Below are 22,589 nucleotides of genomic sequence, written 5' to 3'. Positions count from 1 at the left end.
CGGCTTCACCCTGGTAGTGTGGCTTCACCCCTGGTACCACAGCCACCCCTGGTAGCACGGCTTCATTCCTGGTGATACAAAAAGTAGTTATCATTACAAAAAGTGGAATATTTTTTATTTAAACTAAAGTTAAGTTCCAGCTAAGTAATTCTGTTCTTTGAAAGTTAGGTGGAGTGTCCCTGTGATAGCACGTTTTCTTTCAGACAGTGTTTATCCAGACACTGTTCATTCTTTGGAGATGAGAACATATTATGCGAAGCATGATCTGTGCTGAACAGATGTGTCTTCTGTAATCACCTCTGTTTGGAGTCTGTTCATACCTTAAATGCAAGGTCAAGCAGAGAGCTGGAGCCAGCTCCAAATTAGCAAGAGTTCTGACTGTTGAGAGGTTCATAATAACATTAAAATGAGTCCTTGGAAAGTAACAGCATGCATAAGATTTCTGGGAACATTTATACATATGCATATAAGTGGGAAATATTGTCTGTCCCCAGCTCTTATCTCGCTGCACAGGATCGATGGAGATCACTCCTTCTTGTTGCCCACGCCTGATTAAAGGGTGCTTGATTTCTAAAACTCCAAAATGAGTCTTAGAGAGATTGATGGCATTTTTGGTATCACGGTGTTTTTTCCAGACATAGTTCGTTCTTTGGAGATTATAGTGCCTTCTGTGAAGCAGGATCTGTGCTGAACAGATGTGCCTTCTTCTGTAATCACCTCTGGAGTCTGTTTATATCTTAAAGGCAAGGTCAGAGAGCTGGAGCCAGCTCCAAATCAGCAAGGGTTTTGACTGTTGTGAAGTTTCATAATACTAAAATAGACCTTGGAAAGTAATAGAATATGCATAAGATTTATGGGCAAATTTATACATCTAAGTGGAAAATATATTATCATAGAATCATGGAATAGTTTGGGTTGGAAGAAACCTTAAAGCTCACCCAGTTCCAACCCCCCTGCCATGGGCAGGGACACCTCCCACTGGATCAGGCTGCCCAAGGCCCCATCCAACCTGACCTGGAACACCTCCAGGGATGGGGCAGCCACAGCATCCCTGGGCAACCTGGGCCAGTGCCTCACCACTCTCATGGTGAAGAAATTCCTTATGTCTAGTCTAAATCTGCCCCTCTCCAGTTTATACTCATTGCCCCTCGTTCTATCCCCACAAGGCTTTGTAAACAGCCCCTCCCCAGCTTTCCTGTAGCCCCTTCAGGTACTGGAAGGTCGCTATACGGTCTCCTCAGAGCCGTCTCTTCTCCAGGCTGAACAACCCCAACTCTCTCAGCCTGTCACTACATTCTGTCCCCAGCCCTTGTCCCGCTGCACGCCACTGATGGAGATCGCTCCCTTCTTTTGCCCGGATCTGATAAAGGCTGCTTGCTTCCTAAACCTCCAAAACGCGTCCTGCGGAGTTTCATTTCCCGTCCCTTTCTGTTTCCCCGCCCCGGGTGCCCGGGAGGCGGCGCAGGAAGCGGCATGGCCGGCGGGGCCGCGGCGGTAGGACGGGAGCGGGGGGATGAGGGAGCGGCGGGGAGGGTCCCCGCTCCGGCTCTGGGGGACAGCGGGGGCTGCGCCCTCTCTGCGCCTTCCTGCCGGGGCTTTAGAGTCGGGGAGAGGGGTGCGTTGGGAGGGACGTGAAAGCCCGTCCTGAGCCACCGCCCTGCCGTGGGCAGGGACACCTCCCGCGTAGAGTCATAGAGTAATTTGGGTTGGAAAGGACCTTAAAGATCACCAACACCCCCTGGCATGGGCAGGGAGACCTCTCACATGGAATCACAGAGTGGATTGTGTTGGAAGGGACCTTAAAGATCATCCTGGCCCAACCCCATGGCATGGGCAGGGACACCTCCCGCATAGAATGGTTTCGGTTAGAAGTGACCTTAAAAACCCATCCACTTACAACGCCCGTGCCGTGGGCAGGGACACCTCCCGACAGAAACATAGAGTGGATTGTGTTGGAAGGGACTTTAAAGATCACCAACCCCCCTGACATGGGCAGGGACACCTCTCACATAGAATGGTTTGGGTTAGAAGTGACCTTAAAACCCATCCTGTTCCAAACCCCTTTGCCATGGGCAGGGACACCTCTCACATCGAATCATAGAGCAGCTTGGATTGGGAGGGACCTTAAAGCTGATCCTGCTCCAACCCCCCTGCCATGGGCAGGGACAGCTCCTGCATAGAATCATAAAGTGGCTTGTCTTGCAAGGGACCTTAAAGTTCACCAACTTCCCCTGCCATGGGCAGGGACACCTCCCTCATAGAATCGTGAAGTGTTTTGTGTTGGAAGGCATCTTAAAGCCCATTCTGTTCCACACCTCTCACATAGAATGGTTTGGGTTGGAAGGGACCTTCAAACCCATCCAGTTGTGATCTCCCTGACATGGGCAGGGACACCTCCCACATGGAATCAGAGTAGCTTGTGTTAAGATCTTAAAGGCAATCCAGATCCAGCCCCTTCCCTCTCCCCCCCCCCCCGCCCCGTCATGGGTAGGATCACCTCCCACACAGAACCATAGAATGGTTTGGGTTGGAAGGGACTTTAAAGATCACCAACTTCCCCTCTGACATGGGCAGGGACACCTCCCACATAAAATGGTTTGGGTTAGAAGGGACCTTAAAACCCATCCATTTGCAACAGCCCTGCCATGGGCAGGAACAGCTCCCGCATAGAACCATAGAATGGTTTGGGTTGGAAGGGACCTTAAAGCCTGTAATTACATTATGTCCCCAGGTCTTTTCCCACTGCACGTGATTGATGGAGATCGCTCCCTCATGTTGCCCAGATCTGATAAGGGCTGCTTGCTTTCTAAACATCCAGTTCCAACCCCCCTCCCATGGGCAGAGACCTCCCCTCCCTCTAAACCAGGCTGCTCAAAACCCCATCCGACCTGGCCTTGTGAGTCTTCAGTGCCCATGCATTTCCAGACCCACTCCAGCCCATCGGTTGTTGACATTCCTCGTGTGATAGCATTGGTGTGGGCGCAGGAGGTGTGTGGGCAGCCAGCTCTGCAAGGTGTTCAATGCCATTGCAGTTTGGCCCGATGGACCTTACCTGTATCCCAGCAATGTCCCTGTGCCCAATAAAAGGATTAGTTTCTTGTCAGGTTTATAGAATCCTAGAATCATCAAGGTTGGAAAATGACTTCTAAGCCCATCAAGTCCAACCATCGGCACACCACCACTGTGCCTATTACACCATATCCTGAAGTGCCACATCTACACATTTTTTGAACACCTCCAGGGATGGAGACTCCATCAGTGCCCTGGGCAGCCTGTTCTAATGCTTCACTACTCTTTTGTTAAAGAAACTTTTTTCTCATATCCAATCTAAAAATTGGTGCAACTCAAGGCCATTTCCTCACATCCTATCACTTGAGAGAAGAAACTAGCACCCACCTCGCTACAACCTCCTTTCAGGTAGTTGTAGAGAGTGATAAGGTCTCTCCTCAGCCTCCTCGAAGCTAAACAATCCCAGTTGCCTCAGCTGCTTTTCCTAAGACTTGTGCTCCATCCCCTTCACCAGCTTTGTTGCCCTCCTCTGGACATGCTCCAAAAGCTCGATGTCCTTTTTGTGGTGAGGGGCCCAAAACTGCAAATAATATTCAAAGTGTGGTCTCACCAGCGCCAAGTACACCTCCATGTTTGTATTAACACATTTTGACAAGTGTAGTGTGTGTGTCCGTTAAAGAGGGAGCTGAGGTGTGCAGCTTGTTTGTTTATAGATATTTTGTTAATCCATAGTGTAAAAACCATTGCCATGGGCCTCACCGACCTCATACGCACACCTGCCACAATGCCCATTGGGAGAAAGATCTGCCAGTTACTCCAGGACCGCATCCGGTTGTTGAAGACCCCAGTACGTGTGATATTGTCAAGGCTACACAGTAAGTGCGTGCAAAACGTTGGAAAAGATAGGAGTGTCCTCAGACATAAGCCAGGTTGGATATTTTTACAAAGGAAGATTTTACAGTTCCATTCTCTTCCCCATAGTGAAAGAAGAAAAATCACTTAAAGGTACTGTCGTAAGTATTTTTATCATAAACAATGGTATCTCAACCAGGTGTGTTTTGTTAGGTAGAAAATTCTACTCCTCAAGGCTCAGCCCAACTCTTCTTGCAAGACTTCCATTGAATGCAATGTGGAATTTGCTCAAGTAGGAACTGTTGAGTGTTGCTCACTGAGATTTACTTTTTTGTTAGTATGTGACAGCCTCAAACCTGGAAGATACTTAGCAAGTAATAAGTAAATCAATATGTTTTTCTTCTCATTTAAGGTATGGATTCATAGAGCGATGCAAAGAACTGGTAGAAGCAGGATATGATGTTCGACAACCAGACAAGGAAAATGTGACCCTTCTTCACTGGGCAGCCATAAACAACAGACAGGAGCTGGTGAAGTAAGCTCTAGAGTCCTTGTGAAAGTAACACAAGTGTTCTGCCACTCTGATTTGTAATCACATTGTTGCTATTATACTTCAAAACACAGGAACACGCTGCTTGAGAAGAAAAGCATAAAATACAAATTCAAAGCTAATTACCTGTGTGAAAATGTCACTGAAATGTAAAGTTACCACAGCTTCTTTATATGTTAAATAATGTAGTAGATGAAATTAGATTTTCCTGGGCTTGATTTGTTTTGTTTAACAAAGATAAAAACTGATTTTATAAGTGACTTGCTACTTACTTTGTTTTTTCTTAAATATTTTCTCAAAACAGCATTCTTTACTGCAAAAATATTCTTGTCCCTTTGCTTCTCTAGTGAAATTTTTTTTATGAGTTATTTACTAGTAGAGCTATGTTATCATTAGTATAATATTTTAATGTTTTATTATGTCTATTATTAATGTTATTGTGTTGTCGTTATACAGCTATTATATTTCCAAAGGTGCTGTAGTGGATCAGCTAGGTGGAGACTTGAATTCAACTCCCCTTCACTGGGCCATTAGGTATGATGCTTGTTACTACTAATTGTAAATCTGGTTAGTACTAACTTATATTTTGTGTAGCACAGCAGTGGTCATCTTAAATAAAATTCTATGGTATGTTTATTTTATTGAGGTGTAAGGAATTTCACTGCATGTCCATAAAAATGCTGAGATCTGTTCTCTGAATCTTGACAACTTTGCAGGCCACAGAGTTGGGTTGTGTGTGTATCTCTGTTGTAGTCACTTGGACTCACAGTTTGAATTCTCCCTGGGGATGAAACAGGACTTTTCAGGCTTTGCCTTGTAAGAACCGCCTTACTGGGGAAAGAAGATTCATCTGTGTTAGGTCGCTGGAGTTCACTTTTGATGCTTATTAGGGCACAGTTTAAATCTGAGAGTTGTGGTCTAGGTTCCGTCAGACCTCAGCCTGTCCAGCTGGTCTGCTCTCAGCTATTTTAGCTTCTGCACTAGGTTCCCTTGGTGCACTCCTGTAAGACTCAACGCTGCCAGTCCTGGACTTGAAAGCACAAGTGCGTAGCAGTAGGACCTGACATCTGACATCTGGATCAGTGTTAAACCTGATGCAGTTTAAAACCATACAGCCTTGGCTTGACGGGACTTGAGTAAAATGTTCAAAAGAATGAAGTGCTGCTTTTGGAAAAGAATAACCTTAAATAATTATTCTGGGATAACTTCTCCAAGTGCAAATTCTCCTGTTGGAAGAGCAGTGCTTTTCTCTGGGCTTTTCTCTCTTAGTTGTCTGCCAAAGAAAGTCAGATGTTTCTTCTGAGAAAGGCTGCTCACAGAACAAATTACTGTCGAATAACCTTTGTATTCTAAGTGAACAGTTTGTCGTAGACTGACTTATGAAGGTATATATTTAATAATACTTTCTGATACAAACTTTTGATTTTTAAAGTGATTTCCTGAATCAAACCACAAGAATCTGAAAGGATTTTAATTTTTTTTTTGGGGGGGGAGTATCTATGAGAATTATTAAGGCAATGCTTTCATTACAATTTCCAGCTTTTTTGTTGTCTTTATAGTTCCGTTTCATATATTGTTACAGACAAGGACACCTCCCTATGGTCATGTTACTGCTGAAATGTGGTGCGGATCCCAGTCTTATTGATGGGGAGGGATACAGTAGCCTTCATTTAGCAGTGGTGTTTCAACGCTTGCCCATTGTAGGTTACCTCATCTCAAAAGGGCAGGTAGGTTGTCGATGTCCCACATATTGTTTTCTACTTATGAGTGGTTGCCTGTGTGCGTGAGACATTTCAGAATTAGTAGTTTTGTTTTCTAGATGATAAGCATGTATTTAATAACTATTTCCCTGTGCCATGAGTTCAGAGAAACTTAGATTATTTATATATATTTTTGGGGTCTGGGTGTGTGTTAATACTGTGCCCTGTTTCTGTTGTCCCCACACATACGCATTCACATACAATTCCGACTATTTGAGGAGAGTTGTTAAGGCTATGGAGATTGTGGTGCTGTATAAATAAAAACTAGCTTTTAAAGCTGAAAACAAAATGCAGCATATGAAGTATAGACATCGTGAAGTATTTACGGTTTTATTACGATTTTGTAACTAATAATCTGTGCAATTGTCCATCAATTGAAGCATGCAGAATAGATGATCAGACTAGTTCTGAATTTTTAATTAGAAATTTCTCTGTTTTCTGTAATTTTATATTGTAACCATTTTGATACAATACAAATGATTGCTTATTGATGTCTGCTTAGCGTACATCTGAAGTAAACAAGGTTAATGACAGATGTAACAATTTGCTAACAAAAATGAGAGGAGAGTTCTTGGGTGATCTAGGCTGTTTCTTTGAAACCTTCTGTATTAAGACTTAAAGATCTTATATGTTTATTTTCTTTCACTTAGAACTTTCTTTAGTAGAGTAACTGACTTCTGGAATGTTAGTGTAGATGGTGTGTATCACAAACTTAAAGTTTTTAGCCTATCTTCTCCTAAAAAATCAAAGTGATTAAACATTTATTAAGTAGATCTGCTCTAATGTCATAATGGGGGGAGGTGGCAAAGAAGGAAACCTTCCTTGTGAAGAAGAAGGAAGATTAGGTCACACAGGTTAGATGTTTCAATAATTATGTATTGAGATACATAATCTGTCCTTTTAATGTTGTTTTCATAAACTGGTTTTGTGTACTTGGACATTGTTACATACCTCTGCTTACACATGAAAGAGAACAAGAAACATGGTTAACGTCTCTAAAAAATATTGTTAGTGGAGACTCAGCATATCCTGAAAGGAGTCACTAGCAAGACTCAGAAGGGGAGAAGAATGTTTAAATGAGTGTTTGTGTCCTGGCTTTTATAACTTGGTTTCTTTCTGCTGCTCCAAATCTGACCATTTGTGATTCTTGAATTTTCTGCTAATCACTTGCTTGTTATCGTTTTCTTATACTTAGAACATAGACACAACAGACTTAAATGGACAAACACCTTTGATGTTAGCAGCCCAAAAAGCCTTGGGGTAAGTAGTGAATAACTTAAAAAGAACCTAATATTTTATCATATCCAAAGAGTAGTGGGGTGATTTTTTTCCTATGCAAACTTTGTTAAACTGACATTCATTTTCCTTTAAGTGATACTAAAATATGTAGTACTTCAGAGATCAGGAGTTATGAAGTAGCGAATTGGTAACATCAAAGAAAGGAAACAAGAATTTCTAGACGAAGTTTACATTTGTGGCTGAACCGCTGCAACATCATTGTGCTTTTCCAGAAATGAAAATAATGGAGGTGGGCACAGTAAAGTGCATTTCGAATAAATAAAATGTGCAGATGTAAGCTTATACACAGTGTTGTAGAAAGATATAATCTGTGTATATATCTCGTTGTTGAAATGGTAAGATAACATAGTCTGGAGGAAAACCTTGCGGGTAGTTCCTGAATTATAAACTTGGACCTCTCGTTGATGAGCCTGATGAGAGGTTGCGTATCTGCTGTTATTTTGCAGATGGGAACAGTGGGTTTTATAAGATGTTCAAAAATTTCATCCCCAGTATAGATTATCTTCTGTTTGTTAACCTTTCTGCTTTATTTTCATCTAGATCAGAACCCACGAAGTTTCTCTTAAAGTTTAACCCGTCTCTCAATGCTGTAGACAACGTTCAAAAGAACACTGCGCTGCACTGGGCAATAGCATCAGGCAATACCATTGCAGTGGATCTGTTGCTGGAAGCTGGTGCTAGCCTGGACATAAAAAATGCCAAGGTACAATTTCTTTCATGGTACTTCCTTCCACGTGGCATGAATGTGTAAAATTAATGTAAAGGAAAAATTGAGCCCTCTCAATTAGCACCTTTCTTGTTGCAATGTCGCACAAAGAATGAATACAGCAGAGCTTTGCAATGTATTTGTAATGAATAGCCAAACCTTTCAGTCATTCTAAACATAATTGTGTCCTTTGCTGATCCTCTCTCTTTCTCTCTCTCTCCGTCTCTATTTGTCTTTCTCTCTTTCTCTCTCTTTCCTCCTCTCTCTCTTTCTCTCTCTATATATCCCTCTCCTTCTCTCCTTCTCTCCTCCTCTAGAGCTTTTTCTCTTTCTCTCTCTCCTTCTCTCCCCTTCTTTCTCCTTCTCCTTCTCCTTCTCCTTCTCCTTCTCCTTCTCCTTCTCCTTCTCCTTCTCCGTTTCTCCCTTCTCTGTTTTCTACTTTAAAACATCGTCATGAAGAGTAATGACTTTGGTCATACTTTTAAAAATACGAGTGTTGTGGTGTACGGTGAGACACCTAAAGAAGATGTTTGTGTCATTCTATGAAAACCAGTGTTTGGCAGTGCCTGTTGGTACATTCAGAAGGGCTGGTCACATATGGATCTCTTTGTGCTGATAATCGTAATACCAGATAGTGAGAATGATAAAGGTTGAAACTATCGATTTCTATGAGTACATAGGTAGTCTAATGTAGTTATTTAGGGTTTGTGTATTAGGCTGTGCAGCTTTTCCATCTGCCATTTTTTTCACTCATATGTAGGAGTCCTAGATTATTGCTATTTGGTTTTAGAAATTGATCATAAACAAGAAACCTTCCCTTTCGCTAAGCATGTAATATTCTAGCTGACAGTTAAGTGGTTTGGATTATTGGAGACAGTCCAACAGAGAACTCAAATGGATGCAACCTGGTTGCAAGTCCAAGTTTTTAGATGTACAAAGCACTGGATTTAGCATGTTACAACTCTGAATTTAACTTACCGCTGCCCTTCAGAAAAAGGGACAGGGAAGTAAGTGCCAAGTTATTCTTGTCTCTGCTGTGTTTTTTTTATTGCTTCTGTTGAAAGGAAAGCATTTATGTATAAAGGCCATACATAAATAAATATTTCTGTTGTTAAAGGGAGAGGCACCACTTGACCTTGCTTATCAAAGTCTGAATCGCTTAATGATTTATATGATAACAGATGAAGAAAGAATGAGAAGCAGAAGAAATAACAAGTTACTGAAAATATTAGAGAAATATGAGGTAATTTCACTAATAATAATTGATGGAAATAAGCTACAGCATTCAGTGTTTAGAATAGCATGCAACTTAACTCTTTTCTAACAAGAGGATCTTCTAAAGTTTCTGAAATTGAATGCACAAAAGTAAAACTGTTTAAAAGCGTGTAGCAGTGGTTTGGGGTGGGGGATGTCATTCTCCCTGCTTTGGTGTGTTCCTGTGTCACTTTGTCTTACTTACCATGAGTCTTTCAGCATTTATTACATTATCTGAATACTTTTGAAGCAAGTCCTGCTTGAATACTTCATCATATTTTAACAATTATCCTTTTCATAGCTCTTCCTGCTGTTGGCATCTTCCCTTGCATGGATGTGGGCCATAGGATATGTAATGAACTTAAGTTCTGATTCTTGGCTTATGAAAGGAGTTCTGCTTCTCTTCCTGCTGTTTGGGATGGCTCTGTTTGTGAGGTTTGTGGCTTTTTTCTCTCTGTGTATAGATGTATTTGTATAGATGCCATATAAGGTATGTAATACAGTATACTTTTCAGAGTTCAGTTTCACTTAGCATAAAAAATGCCTCCTGAGAAATGATTTCGGACTGTATGAAGGATTTAAATGTATGTGGTTTTTAGAATAACTGTAGAAATTGAATGTCTTCAGGTGTGCAAAATAGAAGTTTTTCATCACTGAAAGATTTGAAAAAAAACCACTGAAGTGTTTTTTAAGCAGTCTCTTAGCTAGTTTTGATGGTAGAGTGTTATTGAAGGTATGTACTGGGTAGACACTGAGATATCCATTCCCAGAGCTCAGAAATGTGCTTTATCTCCACCTTTCCTTCTGTATTTGTGATGGAGCATGAGTTTTGATGGACCATTCCTTCCCCTTGTGCTCCCCAGGCCTCCCTGTGTTATCCTAAGCTGTTCTGCAGGTTTCCTGCTTTCTTCAGCAGTCGCTGCAACAGCCAGAGTTCATTGTAATGGTAACGCTATCAGTGTGCAGACAGGGATAGCACCTCACTTAGTGAGCATAGTGTAATATTAGGCTGGAATGGAGCACTCCTCAATTTTCTTTTCGCATCATTAACCTCCTGCACATCTGGCTAAAGAAGGCTTTTGAGTGACAGTTCTTGTTTGCTTTGAGAGACTTGAAGTATGCTGTGTATGTGAAGGTTTTGAAATAACAAAACAGATAATTTATACTCTACAAAGTTAACATTTTAAATACTTTTTTAAAAAAAATAATTTTTTCTCTTTTAATATTCTTTCAGGCAATTTGTGGGACTCAAAAATCTAAGATATCTTCCCACAGCATTTCTGCTAAGTTCAGTTTTTTGGATGTCTGTGACCTGGTTTTTCTGGTTCCTGCCTAATATCCTTTATGCTCAAGAAATACAATATAACTTGCCTTATAGTTCCTAATAAATCCAAGCCTGGTCACGCAGATAGTAATGAGCGGATAATTCCATGTGACTGTTAATGCCTGCTAAGATTGGTTTGCTTCCATTGTGCAGAGGTGAAATTACTTTAACTTAAATTTATATGTGGACTAAAAATCTGTACCTTCTTTTATCTTTAGCAGATATTTGTGTACAATTTTGAACTATTTCTTCTGTTACTGGAATACCAAAATGAAAATGTCTTTGCTTTAAACCTAATTGTGTCTGTTAGCATCTCCATGTGACTCTAATCTTCCTCATTGAGACTCTCATACAGTAAAGTATTTTGGCATGTAGTACAATAACACATGCATTAATAATTTTGAAGCATTTCTTCTTTCTGAAATGACAGATCTTTATAGTTAGTGGTATTTGTGCTTCTGCTTTTAAAAAACACCACCACTGTCCTCTTTGCCCTCCAAAAAACAGGGAACAAATTTCTTCATGTCCTGCCAAAATAGACTTTTCATTCTCCTATCTGTCTTTATGCTGCATCCTCAGGGTAAAAGGCATTAATCTCTACCTTTCGTTTCCTTTCTTTGAAGTGCTGAGTGCAAAAACATTTTAGTAGTTCACACTTGCTTTTCAGTGCCTGGCTCTTCCCGTTACACAGGAGGAATCTGTTTATTTATTTATTGATTAAGTTTTGTGAAAAGGCCTTTAGGGAGATACTTAGAACTTTAAATAAAATTTTCTACTAAACCAGCTATAATATGTTGGTACAGAATTTTAATTAATTTTTAATTGCTTCATCCTTTAAGTGGCATTTTCTTTTGTACTGTTCCCAATTAAGATGTCCTTAATAGAATTATCAGGATTAACTTCAATTAACTGATCAAGTATATTCCCAGCGAGGATACATGCATATGCTTGTCTAAATGAAAATCATGTTATTCAGTGTTGCATTGTGAAGTCATAAGGGTTTCGTGGTATCATCTAAATTAAAAGGAAAAACATTCCAATGATAAAGGTTTGAGTCAGACGTTTTGATGAAGACAGTGAGTGTAGCGATAGTGTTGAAGGTCTCTACCATAACTTGGCGAGATGGACAAGTGGATATTTTCCATTTCACTGTACAAGCCTTTTTCTCATGAATGTCTTTTCCCTCTGGAACTGGTCACAGATCTGAGTGTTAAAAAGCATTCAGTATTTTAGTTGCCTGCATTTCTGTCTGAATGAAAATCCAGCCGTTCTAATTACGGACTACTCAGCTCCAAAAACCAATGGAAGTGCCAAGAGACCAGCAGTGTCAATAGGAAATCATTTTGACTTAAGTAAGTGCACCCTACAATTGATTCTAACACACACATTTATAAGGCTGTTAATAGGCTGCACCGATGTTCTATAATTTGTTATATTAAAGCTCCTTTGCAGTGGTTTTAGTTCCTAAGACAAAACAACCTTCTAGTTGCAGTACTCGATTTTTAGGAGTTATTCACACTGTGCAGTTTATATCATGGCTGAGCGGTCTCCAGGGATGCAATCAAGGTTTGGGCTCTCTGACTGCTCCTTGGTGGCATCACGAACTGTTCTTTAGGAGCGTGAGCTCTCTAGTTTGATGTTTGAATTGAATTGGTATGAAACTTGTCCCACTCCACATTCCCCTGATACTTTATGGAAATAGTTAATCTTGACGTGTTTTTCTCCCCATTTCACCTGATATACAGAGGTTTTTAGTCCATAGTGTGAAAATTATATTCATAATGACTGTATATGCTCACTTGTGTAATAATAATTTGTCTGCTAGAGAAGTTAGAGCAAATAAATATATATAAAAAGTACTGAATTTAAGTGCCGCTCTGGAGTTTGTGAGCGATGAATTCCCTCCATATGCAGTCATGAAAACAGTCGCCCACTGGGTAGAAACAAAGGGTGTGCAAGAAGAAAATGTCCACTTAGAATAGAAATTTGTCATTTCACCATCAGAGGTTTTCTAGTATATTTGTGAGGGAAGAAGGGTTCCCAGTAGCTGCCCCATAACCTTCAGAAGTGTTTAGCAGTGTTTGCTTGTTTTTTTTGAGTGACAAAGGTAGTTCCAGGATGACTGAATTTGCATTTTTCGATCTAAATTTATTCAGTTGTTTCAGCTGAAATAAATGAGAGGGCAGGACAGCAGCGTACAAGCAAGAAACAGCCTGAGTAAGAGCCTGCTTGATGACTTAGAAGTGTGTGCAGCGAACAAATCTCACAACTGCTGGAACTTAAGAGCTATGAATATCTGGTTGGTATAACTGAAATAAAATAGAAAAAATTCATCGGGAAAGAAGAAATTTATATCATTTTATATCTGCTAAGTATTCAAAGGTAAAAGGCTGCATGCTGCATGCTGCTAGTGAGGATGGCAGGGAGCTATTTGTGATGCAGGTCTGCGCAGTTGGAAAAATCTCTCCAACACTCAAACTGGACAGAATATAACAATATAACTTCTCTGAAGGACAAGGAGCATCCTACTACAAATGTGAAAGTCATTCTTTTCCATTTTGTGTGTTCATTCTAAAATAATAAGCTAATTTTGGAATATTTTGTCTTACAAATAGCACTGATGCAAGAATATATACAAGAATATATTCCTTAACCTGGATATTACATGTAAGCAACACAGTTCTTGATGTCATTGTCATGTTCAGTGTGGTGGGTCTTTTTTATTATTTCTATAAAACTTGGAGAACCGATCCTGGATATATTAAGACTTCAGAAGAAGAAAGAAAAGAGGTAGGTGAAACAAATGGAAGGGCAAACCTGATGCAAGATGTAAAAGCTATTGGTTGATTTTTCAGTCATCATGTGCAGCTTTGTTAAATTTGAAAGCAGTGAAATACTCTTCAATTTTTTTAAAGAGTTTTTAGCTCTGTCATAGAACAACATAGATCATAGATCATAAATAATTTCTCCTACTACTGCTTGTTTCCTTGTCTTCATCATTCTGCCATAATTTTCTTGCCTCTGTCTCCTCATTGAAATGTGAGCTTTGGCCACACATCATACAGACCCACACCATTGATGTTATCTGTGTTGTGAATTCACATAGACCTTCACTTAATAAATACAAGTTTTGTGTGGTTTCTGCTCCAGTTGTCTAAGGTTAGAAAGAGGGGTTCACCATGATTTCCTACGATCCTCCATGCTCATGAGGCGTACCAAAGGCTAGAAACGGCTAACATTTTAGCAGATGCTTTGAGGAGGTGTGATTTTTGTGCTTAGGCATTATTTAAATCATGTGCTGTTTCCGAGCTCTGTTTTGGAATGGCAAAAAGAAATCACAGCCAACCAGTCAGCAGAGAATTTAGTATCTGGTCTCCCTGATGTGTGGATTAAGGAAATCATTTTGTCTGTGATCTTTTTGCTCTCCATGAAGATGTATTTCTCCAGACTGCCAGGGTGAATAAACTGCAATTTTAACTTGTTGCCACAGGACTAGTAAATGTTGTCTATCATATCAGTACTTATAAAGGAACAGTAAATTCAGCAGCTCTCCTTGCTTCTCTAAAGTCTGTCTGACTATGTGAGAGGTAATTATATCTTCATACCATCTCATTTAATGAATATTTCATTCAAATTATTTATTGATTTTGGCAACACTGAGAGAGTTTTCTGAATAATCCTGCATGCATTAAGTTGCATTATTCTGTTGTGTTTCTCCTGGACCCTTTTAAACAGCAGGTATATATTCCTATTGGTACTTAGCAATCAAAATGCTTATGAACTGCAAAAGGCCTAATGTAAAAATCTTTATAGATCCCCCTGAAAATGTGATCCCAATGTAAGTGTGACCTACTTTGTCTTTCAGAACATTGTAGCTCTTGCAGAAGCAGGTTGCTTGGACTTCAGAACATTTTGCACATCGTGTCTTGTAAGTGAGGCTTTGGTATTTGTTTTCTTCTTTAATCTGGCTTTTACTCAATACTGCTATAAAAACCCCATTTTCTTCATTGCTTGTCATGCGAGTGTTGCATGCACAATTTTTTCTGTATTATTTAGATTTCTTTTTTCTTTTACAGTGACAAAAGAGATGCTTTGAAATGCTTGGATTCTAATCTTAATAAAATAGCGGCATTGTTATTTCCATCTCATTTTGTAAAATTAAGATTTATAGTTCTCATCTGTGTTGTGGTGTCTGTTATACAGTGATTGTACAAAATACAATAGTGCCCATGAGATGATGCTCTGAACTTTGAGCAGAATAGATGCTTTAGCTATGACTATTCTTTTTCTTCATCCTCAACTAGGTAAGGAAGCCTTTGAGATCTGTGCATTGCCTTGCTTGTGATTCATGTGTAGCCAGATACGATCAGCATTCTCTGTGGATTGGACGGTGCATAGGTGAGAGTGTTTTATCAAATTTGAAAATGCCACTTATTTTAAAAGGTGGAGAAATAACATTTTGCTCCTTAGAGAGAGACCATGCCTGATATAAAAATGCACAGTTGATACTGAAGGGTTACTCATAGGTGCCAAAGGGCAGTTAGTTAGATGGCAGAGAGAAAGGTAATTGAAATGATTAAAGGAATGGAGTGGTCACCCTAAGAGTAGAAAACCAAAAAGGCCAGGACTCTCTTTAGAGAATAATGAACAGGGAATGTGATTGAGACTTTAAAAAAAAACCCAAACAGTGAAGATGGTGGCTACAGTGAAAGCAGAACTGTTATTTGCCAATCACATCATACTAGAACTAGGGCAGGCTCATTGAGAATAGCAATTGAATTTAAAATTCGTAAGGGAAAAATGTCTTTACATGACAGGAAGTGAGGTTTTGGAGCTCTCTGTCATAAGGGTTTGCAGATACAGGCAGGATCAGAAGGTTAAGAATGGCATTAGGCAAACTTCTGGACAATGTGCACAGAAGTAAATGCTAATGGAACTAGACGAATAGGCGCACTCTGACATTTAAATGGAGTAACTGTGGATGAGGAAAATGAACTATAAAACGTAGCCCAGGCTCGTTTGTCCTCCTGAGCTAATGTTGCCTGTTGTCACTGTTAGAGATGGTGTCACTGTTAGAGGCAGCAAGGAAACTCCATAGAGTATTTTTTTCTGTTCTTCTGTTCTTTGAGAAACCCTCTTTTCTTCCTTTCTGTCTTATTACTGGTGATGTTCCAGATAGAAAGGTTAGAGCTTCACATCTGTAGCAATATATTTTTGGCATAGTCTTTCACCAACAGCTTTTTTTTTTAATGTTAAATACTTGGAAATGTTTTTACAGTGTTTGCCATTTACAAGGTGGTGAGACACCCTTCTGATGCATTGTTTCAAAGCTTTGAGCAATGCTGATTGTAATTTAAAGAAAAAATAATTTTATATCTTCTGTAACAGTTTCTCTGACAGAAGTCTGGGTTTTTTTACGCCTACGTTTGCAATTCTGAAGCACATAAAGGTCAAACAATTAAATGGGATGGCTTAGATTTTTCAGTCATATGAGACAATTGTTCTGTGCGTGGGGAGAGTTGTGGTTGCATAATCAGTCCTCATCAAGCTGAAACAGCTGAAGGCCTGCTCTCAAGAAGAGACAAATCCTGGCTGACTTGATCAGCACTGATTCTACTGTGTAAATTGGGACAGCTTACAGCAGAAAGTTGAGGAAGATATCAGCCTTGTCAAAGTCTCTTGAGGATAGCAGATGTAATAATAAGAAGTGAGTTTGATTATTTTTGTTCCTGTTAACTTAAGGGGAAATGCAAATACTGCTGGATTTTAAAATGTCAGCCTTTTTTTTCTTCCTTGGCTTAAATACAGGCATCGGGAACCATCGTTACTACCTATTGTTCCTGTTTTTCCTATCCATAACCAGTGTCTGGCTGCTTTATGGAACTCTTCTGTGTATGTATCCATGAATTTATCTTAACTTAGTTTTCAATAATGAGTGTGTATGATTTTTTTTTCAGTATTTCATTTCCAGCAAGTGTAATTATATCTGCAAAAAGTGATACCATATTTCAGCAATCATGTTATCTTGTAATTCCGTCTTTAAATGAAAACATAGAATCATAGGATGGTTTGTGTTGGAAGGGACCTTAAAGATCATCTAATTCCAACCCTCCTTCTATGGGCAGGGACACCTCCCACTGGATCAGGCTGCCTAAGGCCCCATCCAACCTGGCCTTGAACACTTCCAGGGATGGAGCAGCCACAATTTCTCTGGGCAACCTGTTCCTGTGCCACACCACCCTGATCGTGATGAATGTCTTCCTAATGTCTAATGTAAATCTCCCCCGTCCAATTTAAAGCCGTTCCCCCTAGTTCTATCACTGCATGCCTTTATATAAAGTCCCTTTCCAGCTTTCTTGTAGCCTGTTCACGCAGTGGAAGGTCAGTATAAGTTCTCCTTGGAGCCTTCTCTTCTCCAGGCTGAACAATCCCAACTCTCTCAGCCTGCCCTCAAAAATATGTCATGTCTCAGTTTTTGGTCAAGTATCAGATTACAATTGTGTTGAGTAGAAACTAAGATACATCTCTAGTGGGGTGTCCATTGGAAAATACAATATCAGAAAGCATTTTTGTTAGACACTAAATAGCGAAGACATGTGGAGGAAGGTCAGGCTATAGGTTCTAGTCTGGATACTCTTTACTGCAGTAGAAAATAAGTTTGTAAATACATTGCAAAGGCTTTATTGATTTTTTTTTTTAATTTGGAAATATCTATATTGAACACTTGCAAAAGTTTCTTCTTGTTTGTAATGTAGTGATAACTTCCAATAAAGGAGAACTGTGTATCTCACTCATATATCCAAACCATTACTTTGGAGAATTTAAGAAATTTCTTGGAGGAGAGACGAGAGCCCTTATAATGTAGATCCTGAGGATGGATTAATGTAGCACTAGCTTTTCAAATAAAAAGTAGGGGGAGTTAATTTTATTTTGTAGTACTTCACATTATATCGAGCTTTTGCTCATCAACATAGAGTGAAGTGAAGCAGCTATGGCAGTGGAGGACACAGGACTCTTGTGTGAACATGAGTTGCTTTCCTGTATTTCTGTGTTGGTCTTACATATGCAAAAAGCATATTATTTTCTCTCTTCCCTGTGTGTGAAGGAACATGGGAGGAAAACCTCTTTATTGTTCTTCTCACATTGTGGCAAAACCCCATTGCTCTGCTTTTAGTTATTTGGGGGTTTTGTAGGTTAAAGACATTCGTGGGAGGCTTTAAGTATTTCATAAGATGGATGTTCCAGTTCACATCTCTTTAATAGTGGTAAAATGCTGTTTTCCTGGCATTGTCACCATAATGTCTTCTTTTGTTGATGGCAGTGTTTGAGATAAATGATAAATTCATGTCTTGAAATTACAAATAAGCATGAAGCAAAATTTCAGAAGTCTTGACAATGAGAGATGATGACTTATCCGATACCAGTAGTTAACATTAAACTTAAAGTACCTAGCCAGAGCCTTGCATGTTCTTACTGTGGATTATGAACACATAATGTAAAGATTATGCAGCCAGAATAGCAAGCAGTCACGTATCCATGCAGATGCTTTTAAGTGAGAACATGATGTATTACACATGGTATTTCTAGAGCATGTTGCTATATAATATTCATTTTATGCAAATAATCTTTGTTCAGTCTTCAGTAGCCTATAATAAAAATATGATTAACTTATTATGCATCTTGTCAGATTGGTCAAACCATTGCGCAACAAGTTATCAGCAAGACGGAGCATGGACGTACTTCACACAGATAACATATTGTTCTCCCTGGGTTTCCTACATCTTTGCAGTAGCCTGTTTTCATACTGTATGGGCTACCTTGTGGTTGACTGTTCAGCTTTATCAGGTATTAATTTGCTTCATTTTACGCTCCTCTCTTAAAAAGTCATCATAATAAAACTTTTATTTTCCCTAGATGATTTGCTCTCATAAAAACTTTGTGCCTGCTTTCCTTGACTGATTTATGTCACATCTAGGTTCTTCTCTTAAATCTCAGGCTAGCCATTTACGTTTTACAGGTACCTGTGCACTCAGCATTCCCACGTTAAATGTTGGAACGGTCTGCAAATCATCCTTGTAACTAAGCTCTGGGTTCCCTACTCATCAAAAATTCCAAACCTATATAAAGATGTATTTAAAGGCACGAAACTTATTTGACTAACAACTGGTAATAGTGCCCCAAAATGGCACAAAAGCTCAGTAGTACAATTAGACCGGAATTGAAAATGCTGTGGAAGAGCGCAGCAGTCTTTAGACTGTATTCAGTCCCATTCCTACAATAAAAATACATAACCTGGATTTTATCCCAATAAAGACTGTCAAATTTCTTGTTCATGTTTTTCTCAGAGAAAGTTTGGCTATGCAAACAACATTGAGAAGAGCTGTCTTAAAACATCTAGGAAACAGCTTGTTTAGCAGCTTTTAAGAAAGATGGGTCACTTGACTATGTGTTAAACATACTGAGCTAAAGACTTGGTTTACATTTTGTTTTTTTTAAAAAAAAGAAACATCTACAATTGTAAATGTGTGCTGTGAGATTTCTGTCATGGCCAAGACACTGAGATACCATCCTGGGAAAAAAAGAGATCTAGGTAGAATATTTACAGTTGTTTACTGTGTTCCGTACACAGTCATTTGTAAATGTACTGCTTAATGGTACGTAGGTGTCATTCAGTGAAGCAACCATGCAGCTGTTTGCAAGGACTTGAAAGATTTATGTTGATAAAAAAAATAAGGAAATGGAATAGGTAAGCAAAAATGGAGGAAAAAAACATTAGATTTTATTGTGAAACTCGGTGAAAGAAGACATGGAATCAAGAAAATGCAAAAGTTATTGTTGAGTCTCTGACATATACTTCATCTTTTTTACTAAGCTACTTTGTCTTTTTCAAGGGATCTTTTTCTGCCAGTTTGTGTGGTAGAATGTAAACAGAATCTGAGGAGATGGGTGCTTCACTGTCAGAGATCTTAAACTTCTAGAGGCATCTGTAAAAGTACAGTCTTTACAGTCATCCCAATTAAGCTTGCCTTCTCAGTGGAAGTGTTAATGCTTGCTCTGTTCTTTTTCAATCTAAGTGGCATTTAAAACCATATTTTTAAGTCATTAACTAGGGCAGCAGTCACTTATTTGTTAGGTATGACCGCCCTCTTTTCCTCCCTCCCTTCTCAACAGAATCTTTTGGTATTGCCAGAATTTTAATTTGTGATGTTCATATTTCAACCATTACTTACATTTTCTTTTCCTTAAGATTGCATTCTTAGGATTGACCTCGCATGAGAGAATGAACCTGCTGATACAGAGAAAATCTTCTAAGCACTCTGTTTCACTCAGGAGAACTCCATACAAGTGAGTATTAGTGAACAGTATGTTTTAAGCACATATCTTTTCAGTGCTGATTTGCTTCACTACTTCATAAATGCAGAAAAAATAGAGGCCAATGGACGTGCTAGTCATGCCAATGAGTTGTGCTAAGAGGAGGACATGGACCTCATTTTCCTTGCTGAGAGCTTCCTTTGCCCTAGGAAATAAACAGCCAGCGTAAGAGCTACTAGGGTTCTTCCTACATGGCTGTATAGTATAAGAAAAAGATGTGCCAAAATCAGTCCACAGCTCTAATCAGTAGGTGCAGTTTTGGTGGTGAGGGATGTTGTCCTTTCATTTGTTCATCAATCTCTGTGTCTGTACTGTAGGTTAGAAAGAGAATTAGGGTATCAGCTGGCCCCTTTCTCTCTTCTATGGCAGTATTTAACTTAATAGAGAAATTAGTACCTAGGTTTCCCTTTATATACTAGAAATCCATCTTTCCTCATGTGTGTTAACAGATCCTACTAAGTAATAACTTCTAAATAATTGAGTTGAGCTTAATCTACTCTCATTGTTAAATGTAATACAGGTTGTAAAAGTTCAGCAAAGGAATAATTCTTGATAGAGAACTGTTCTTGTATTTTTTCTCCCGGAGCTGTCTTCAATGACAGTTTTCTGCCTTAAGTACTGTCTCCTGGTGACCGTGTATTTTTTGATGCCTGCAGTCTTCTTTTGCTGGGTTTATTAATGGCTGTTTCTCTCATTTTCAGTCTTGGATGCTTCCAGAATATTGCGGACTTTTTTCAGTGCACTTGCTTTGGTATGTTCAAACCCAATGCGGTTGACTGGACCAAGCAATACAACCTTCTTCATCTGGCAAAGGAGAAAAATGTTCATTCTGTATGAAGTTTTGCTTAATTTCTAAAGCCGTTGAGCTGAAATCTAAATAAAACTAGATATTTTGCTAATTTTTACAAATTCTTCTGAAGTTACTTGTTTTTATTTCTATTACTAAATATTACACCTATCCTGCATAAGCCACAGCAGGTTTATATATGGAACAATCACTCTATGTCTGCGTATATGTAGTCTGAGCTGAAACTATTTGAAATTTTATATGATGAGATGACTATAAGAACATATTTTTTAAAGGTAATTAGGTCAGAATTTCAAAACCACATTGGTACCCTGTAAATACCAACTTCTTTGCTTGCATTTGTTTTGTCTTAAACGTTGAGTGCAGGGGTGCGTGTGCCTGAGGAGCTTTAAACAATGGGGGGAGCGTAGAAGCAGGCACTGCTCCCCCCAACTAACTACGTATGTGCAGCCAAAGGGTTCAAACAAAGGTTATTCTGGCAAGGGTCTGTGGAATGGCTGACAACCCTGGAGCCCTAGCCCCAGTTCCACAACTTTCCTGAAGGAGCTTCTGCACATGCCCAATATGAGAACTTTCACAGCAATTGAGAACTTCCACATGCTAACAGGGCATGGGCTTGCCTTTTATATAGTGCCTGCTTCTAGTCTCAGCCCAGCTGAAGGCTGCAGCATTGCTTTCATTAGTGCATAGTCCAGTGACTCTTCCATGGATTCAGCTAAAAGCCATGGCAATGCGTGCTCGCGGCCCAGAAAGCCAAATGTGTCCTCGGCTGCATCAAAAGCAGCGTGGCCAGCAGGGCGAGGGAGGGGATTCTGCCCCTTTATTCCTCTCTTGTGAAACCTCATCTTGAGTATTGTGTCCAGTTCTGGAATCCTCAACATAAGAAGGATATAGAGCTTTTGGAATGGGTCCAGAGGAGGCTACAAAGATGATCAGAGGGCTGGAGCACCTCCCACATGAGGACAGGCTGAGAGAGTTGGGGTTGTTCAGCCTGGAGAATGGAAGCCTCTGAGGGGACCTTATAGTGACCTTCCAGTACCTGATGGGGCTACAGGAAAGCTGGGAGGGGCTGTTTACAGACGCTTGTGGTGATAGGACGAGGGGCAACCGGTATAAACTGGAGAGGGGCAGATTTAGACTAGACATAAGGAGGAATTTCTTCCCTATGAGGCACTGGCACAGGTTCCCAGGGAAGCTGTGGCTGCCCCATCCCTGGAGGTGTTCAAGGCCAGATTGGATGGGGCCTTGGGCAGCCTGATCTAGTGGGAGGTGTCGCTGCCCATGGCAGTGGGGTGGAACTGGGTGATCTCTAAGGTCTCTTCCAACCCAAACCATTCTAGAATTCTATGAGATGCTTTTGCTATCATCCTCTACACAACCCGGTGAGTACAAGAACGCCCTTGGCCACCCCTGGGACCCTCTCTCCTCCCCCAACCCAACCCATTCTATGATGCTACCATCCCAGACGCCCCCTGCCGTCAGCAGCAAGCGAGCCTGACCCAGAGAGTACCTTCCAGAGCCCCTAACAGCGCATGCACAGGTTCCCTTGCCAGTCACAGGCCAGGGGTGGGACAGAGGGTGGAACCCAGGGGCCCAGGAGCTATAAAGGATAGTGGCTGATGGCGCATCGAGGCTCTGCAGGCGTTGGGAGGCAG

General features: G+C 40.1%; 1 protein-coding gene across 1 annotated transcript; it reads left to right on the top strand.

The window, feature by feature from the left end:
- The first annotated feature begins 1,440 nt into the window (after positions 1–1,440).
- ZDHHC13 (zinc finger DHHC-type palmitoyltransferase 13) lies at positions 1,441–20,974 on the top strand. Its single transcript, XM_054068554.1, has 17 exons — positions 1,441–1,494; positions 3,742–3,884; positions 4,274–4,396; positions 4,868–4,945; positions 5,994–6,138; positions 7,367–7,431; positions 8,011–8,173; positions 9,294–9,419; positions 9,732–9,865; positions 10,665–10,767; positions 13,422–13,544; positions 14,620–14,682; positions 15,059–15,152; positions 16,563–16,646; positions 18,442–18,599; positions 20,002–20,099; positions 20,828–20,974. The coding sequence occupies exons 1-17, from the start codon at positions 1,474–1,476 to the stop codon at positions 20,961–20,963; spliced, it is 1,857 nt and encodes a 618-aa protein (XP_053924529.1). The 5' UTR covers positions 1,441–1,473; the 3' UTR covers positions 20,964–20,974.
- The last annotated feature ends 1,615 nt before the right edge of the window (positions 20,975–22,589 follow it).

Source organism: Cuculus canorus, chromosome 5, assembly GCF_017976375.1.
Source record: "Cuculus canorus isolate bCucCan1 chromosome 5, bCucCan1.pri, whole genome shotgun sequence".
In the NCBI taxonomy this organism is placed as follows: Eukaryota; Metazoa; Chordata; class Aves; order Cuculiformes; family Cuculidae; genus Cuculus; species Cuculus canorus.
Note: the sequence above shows the minus strand (reverse complement) of the source record. Positions and strands in the feature narration are given on the sequence as shown.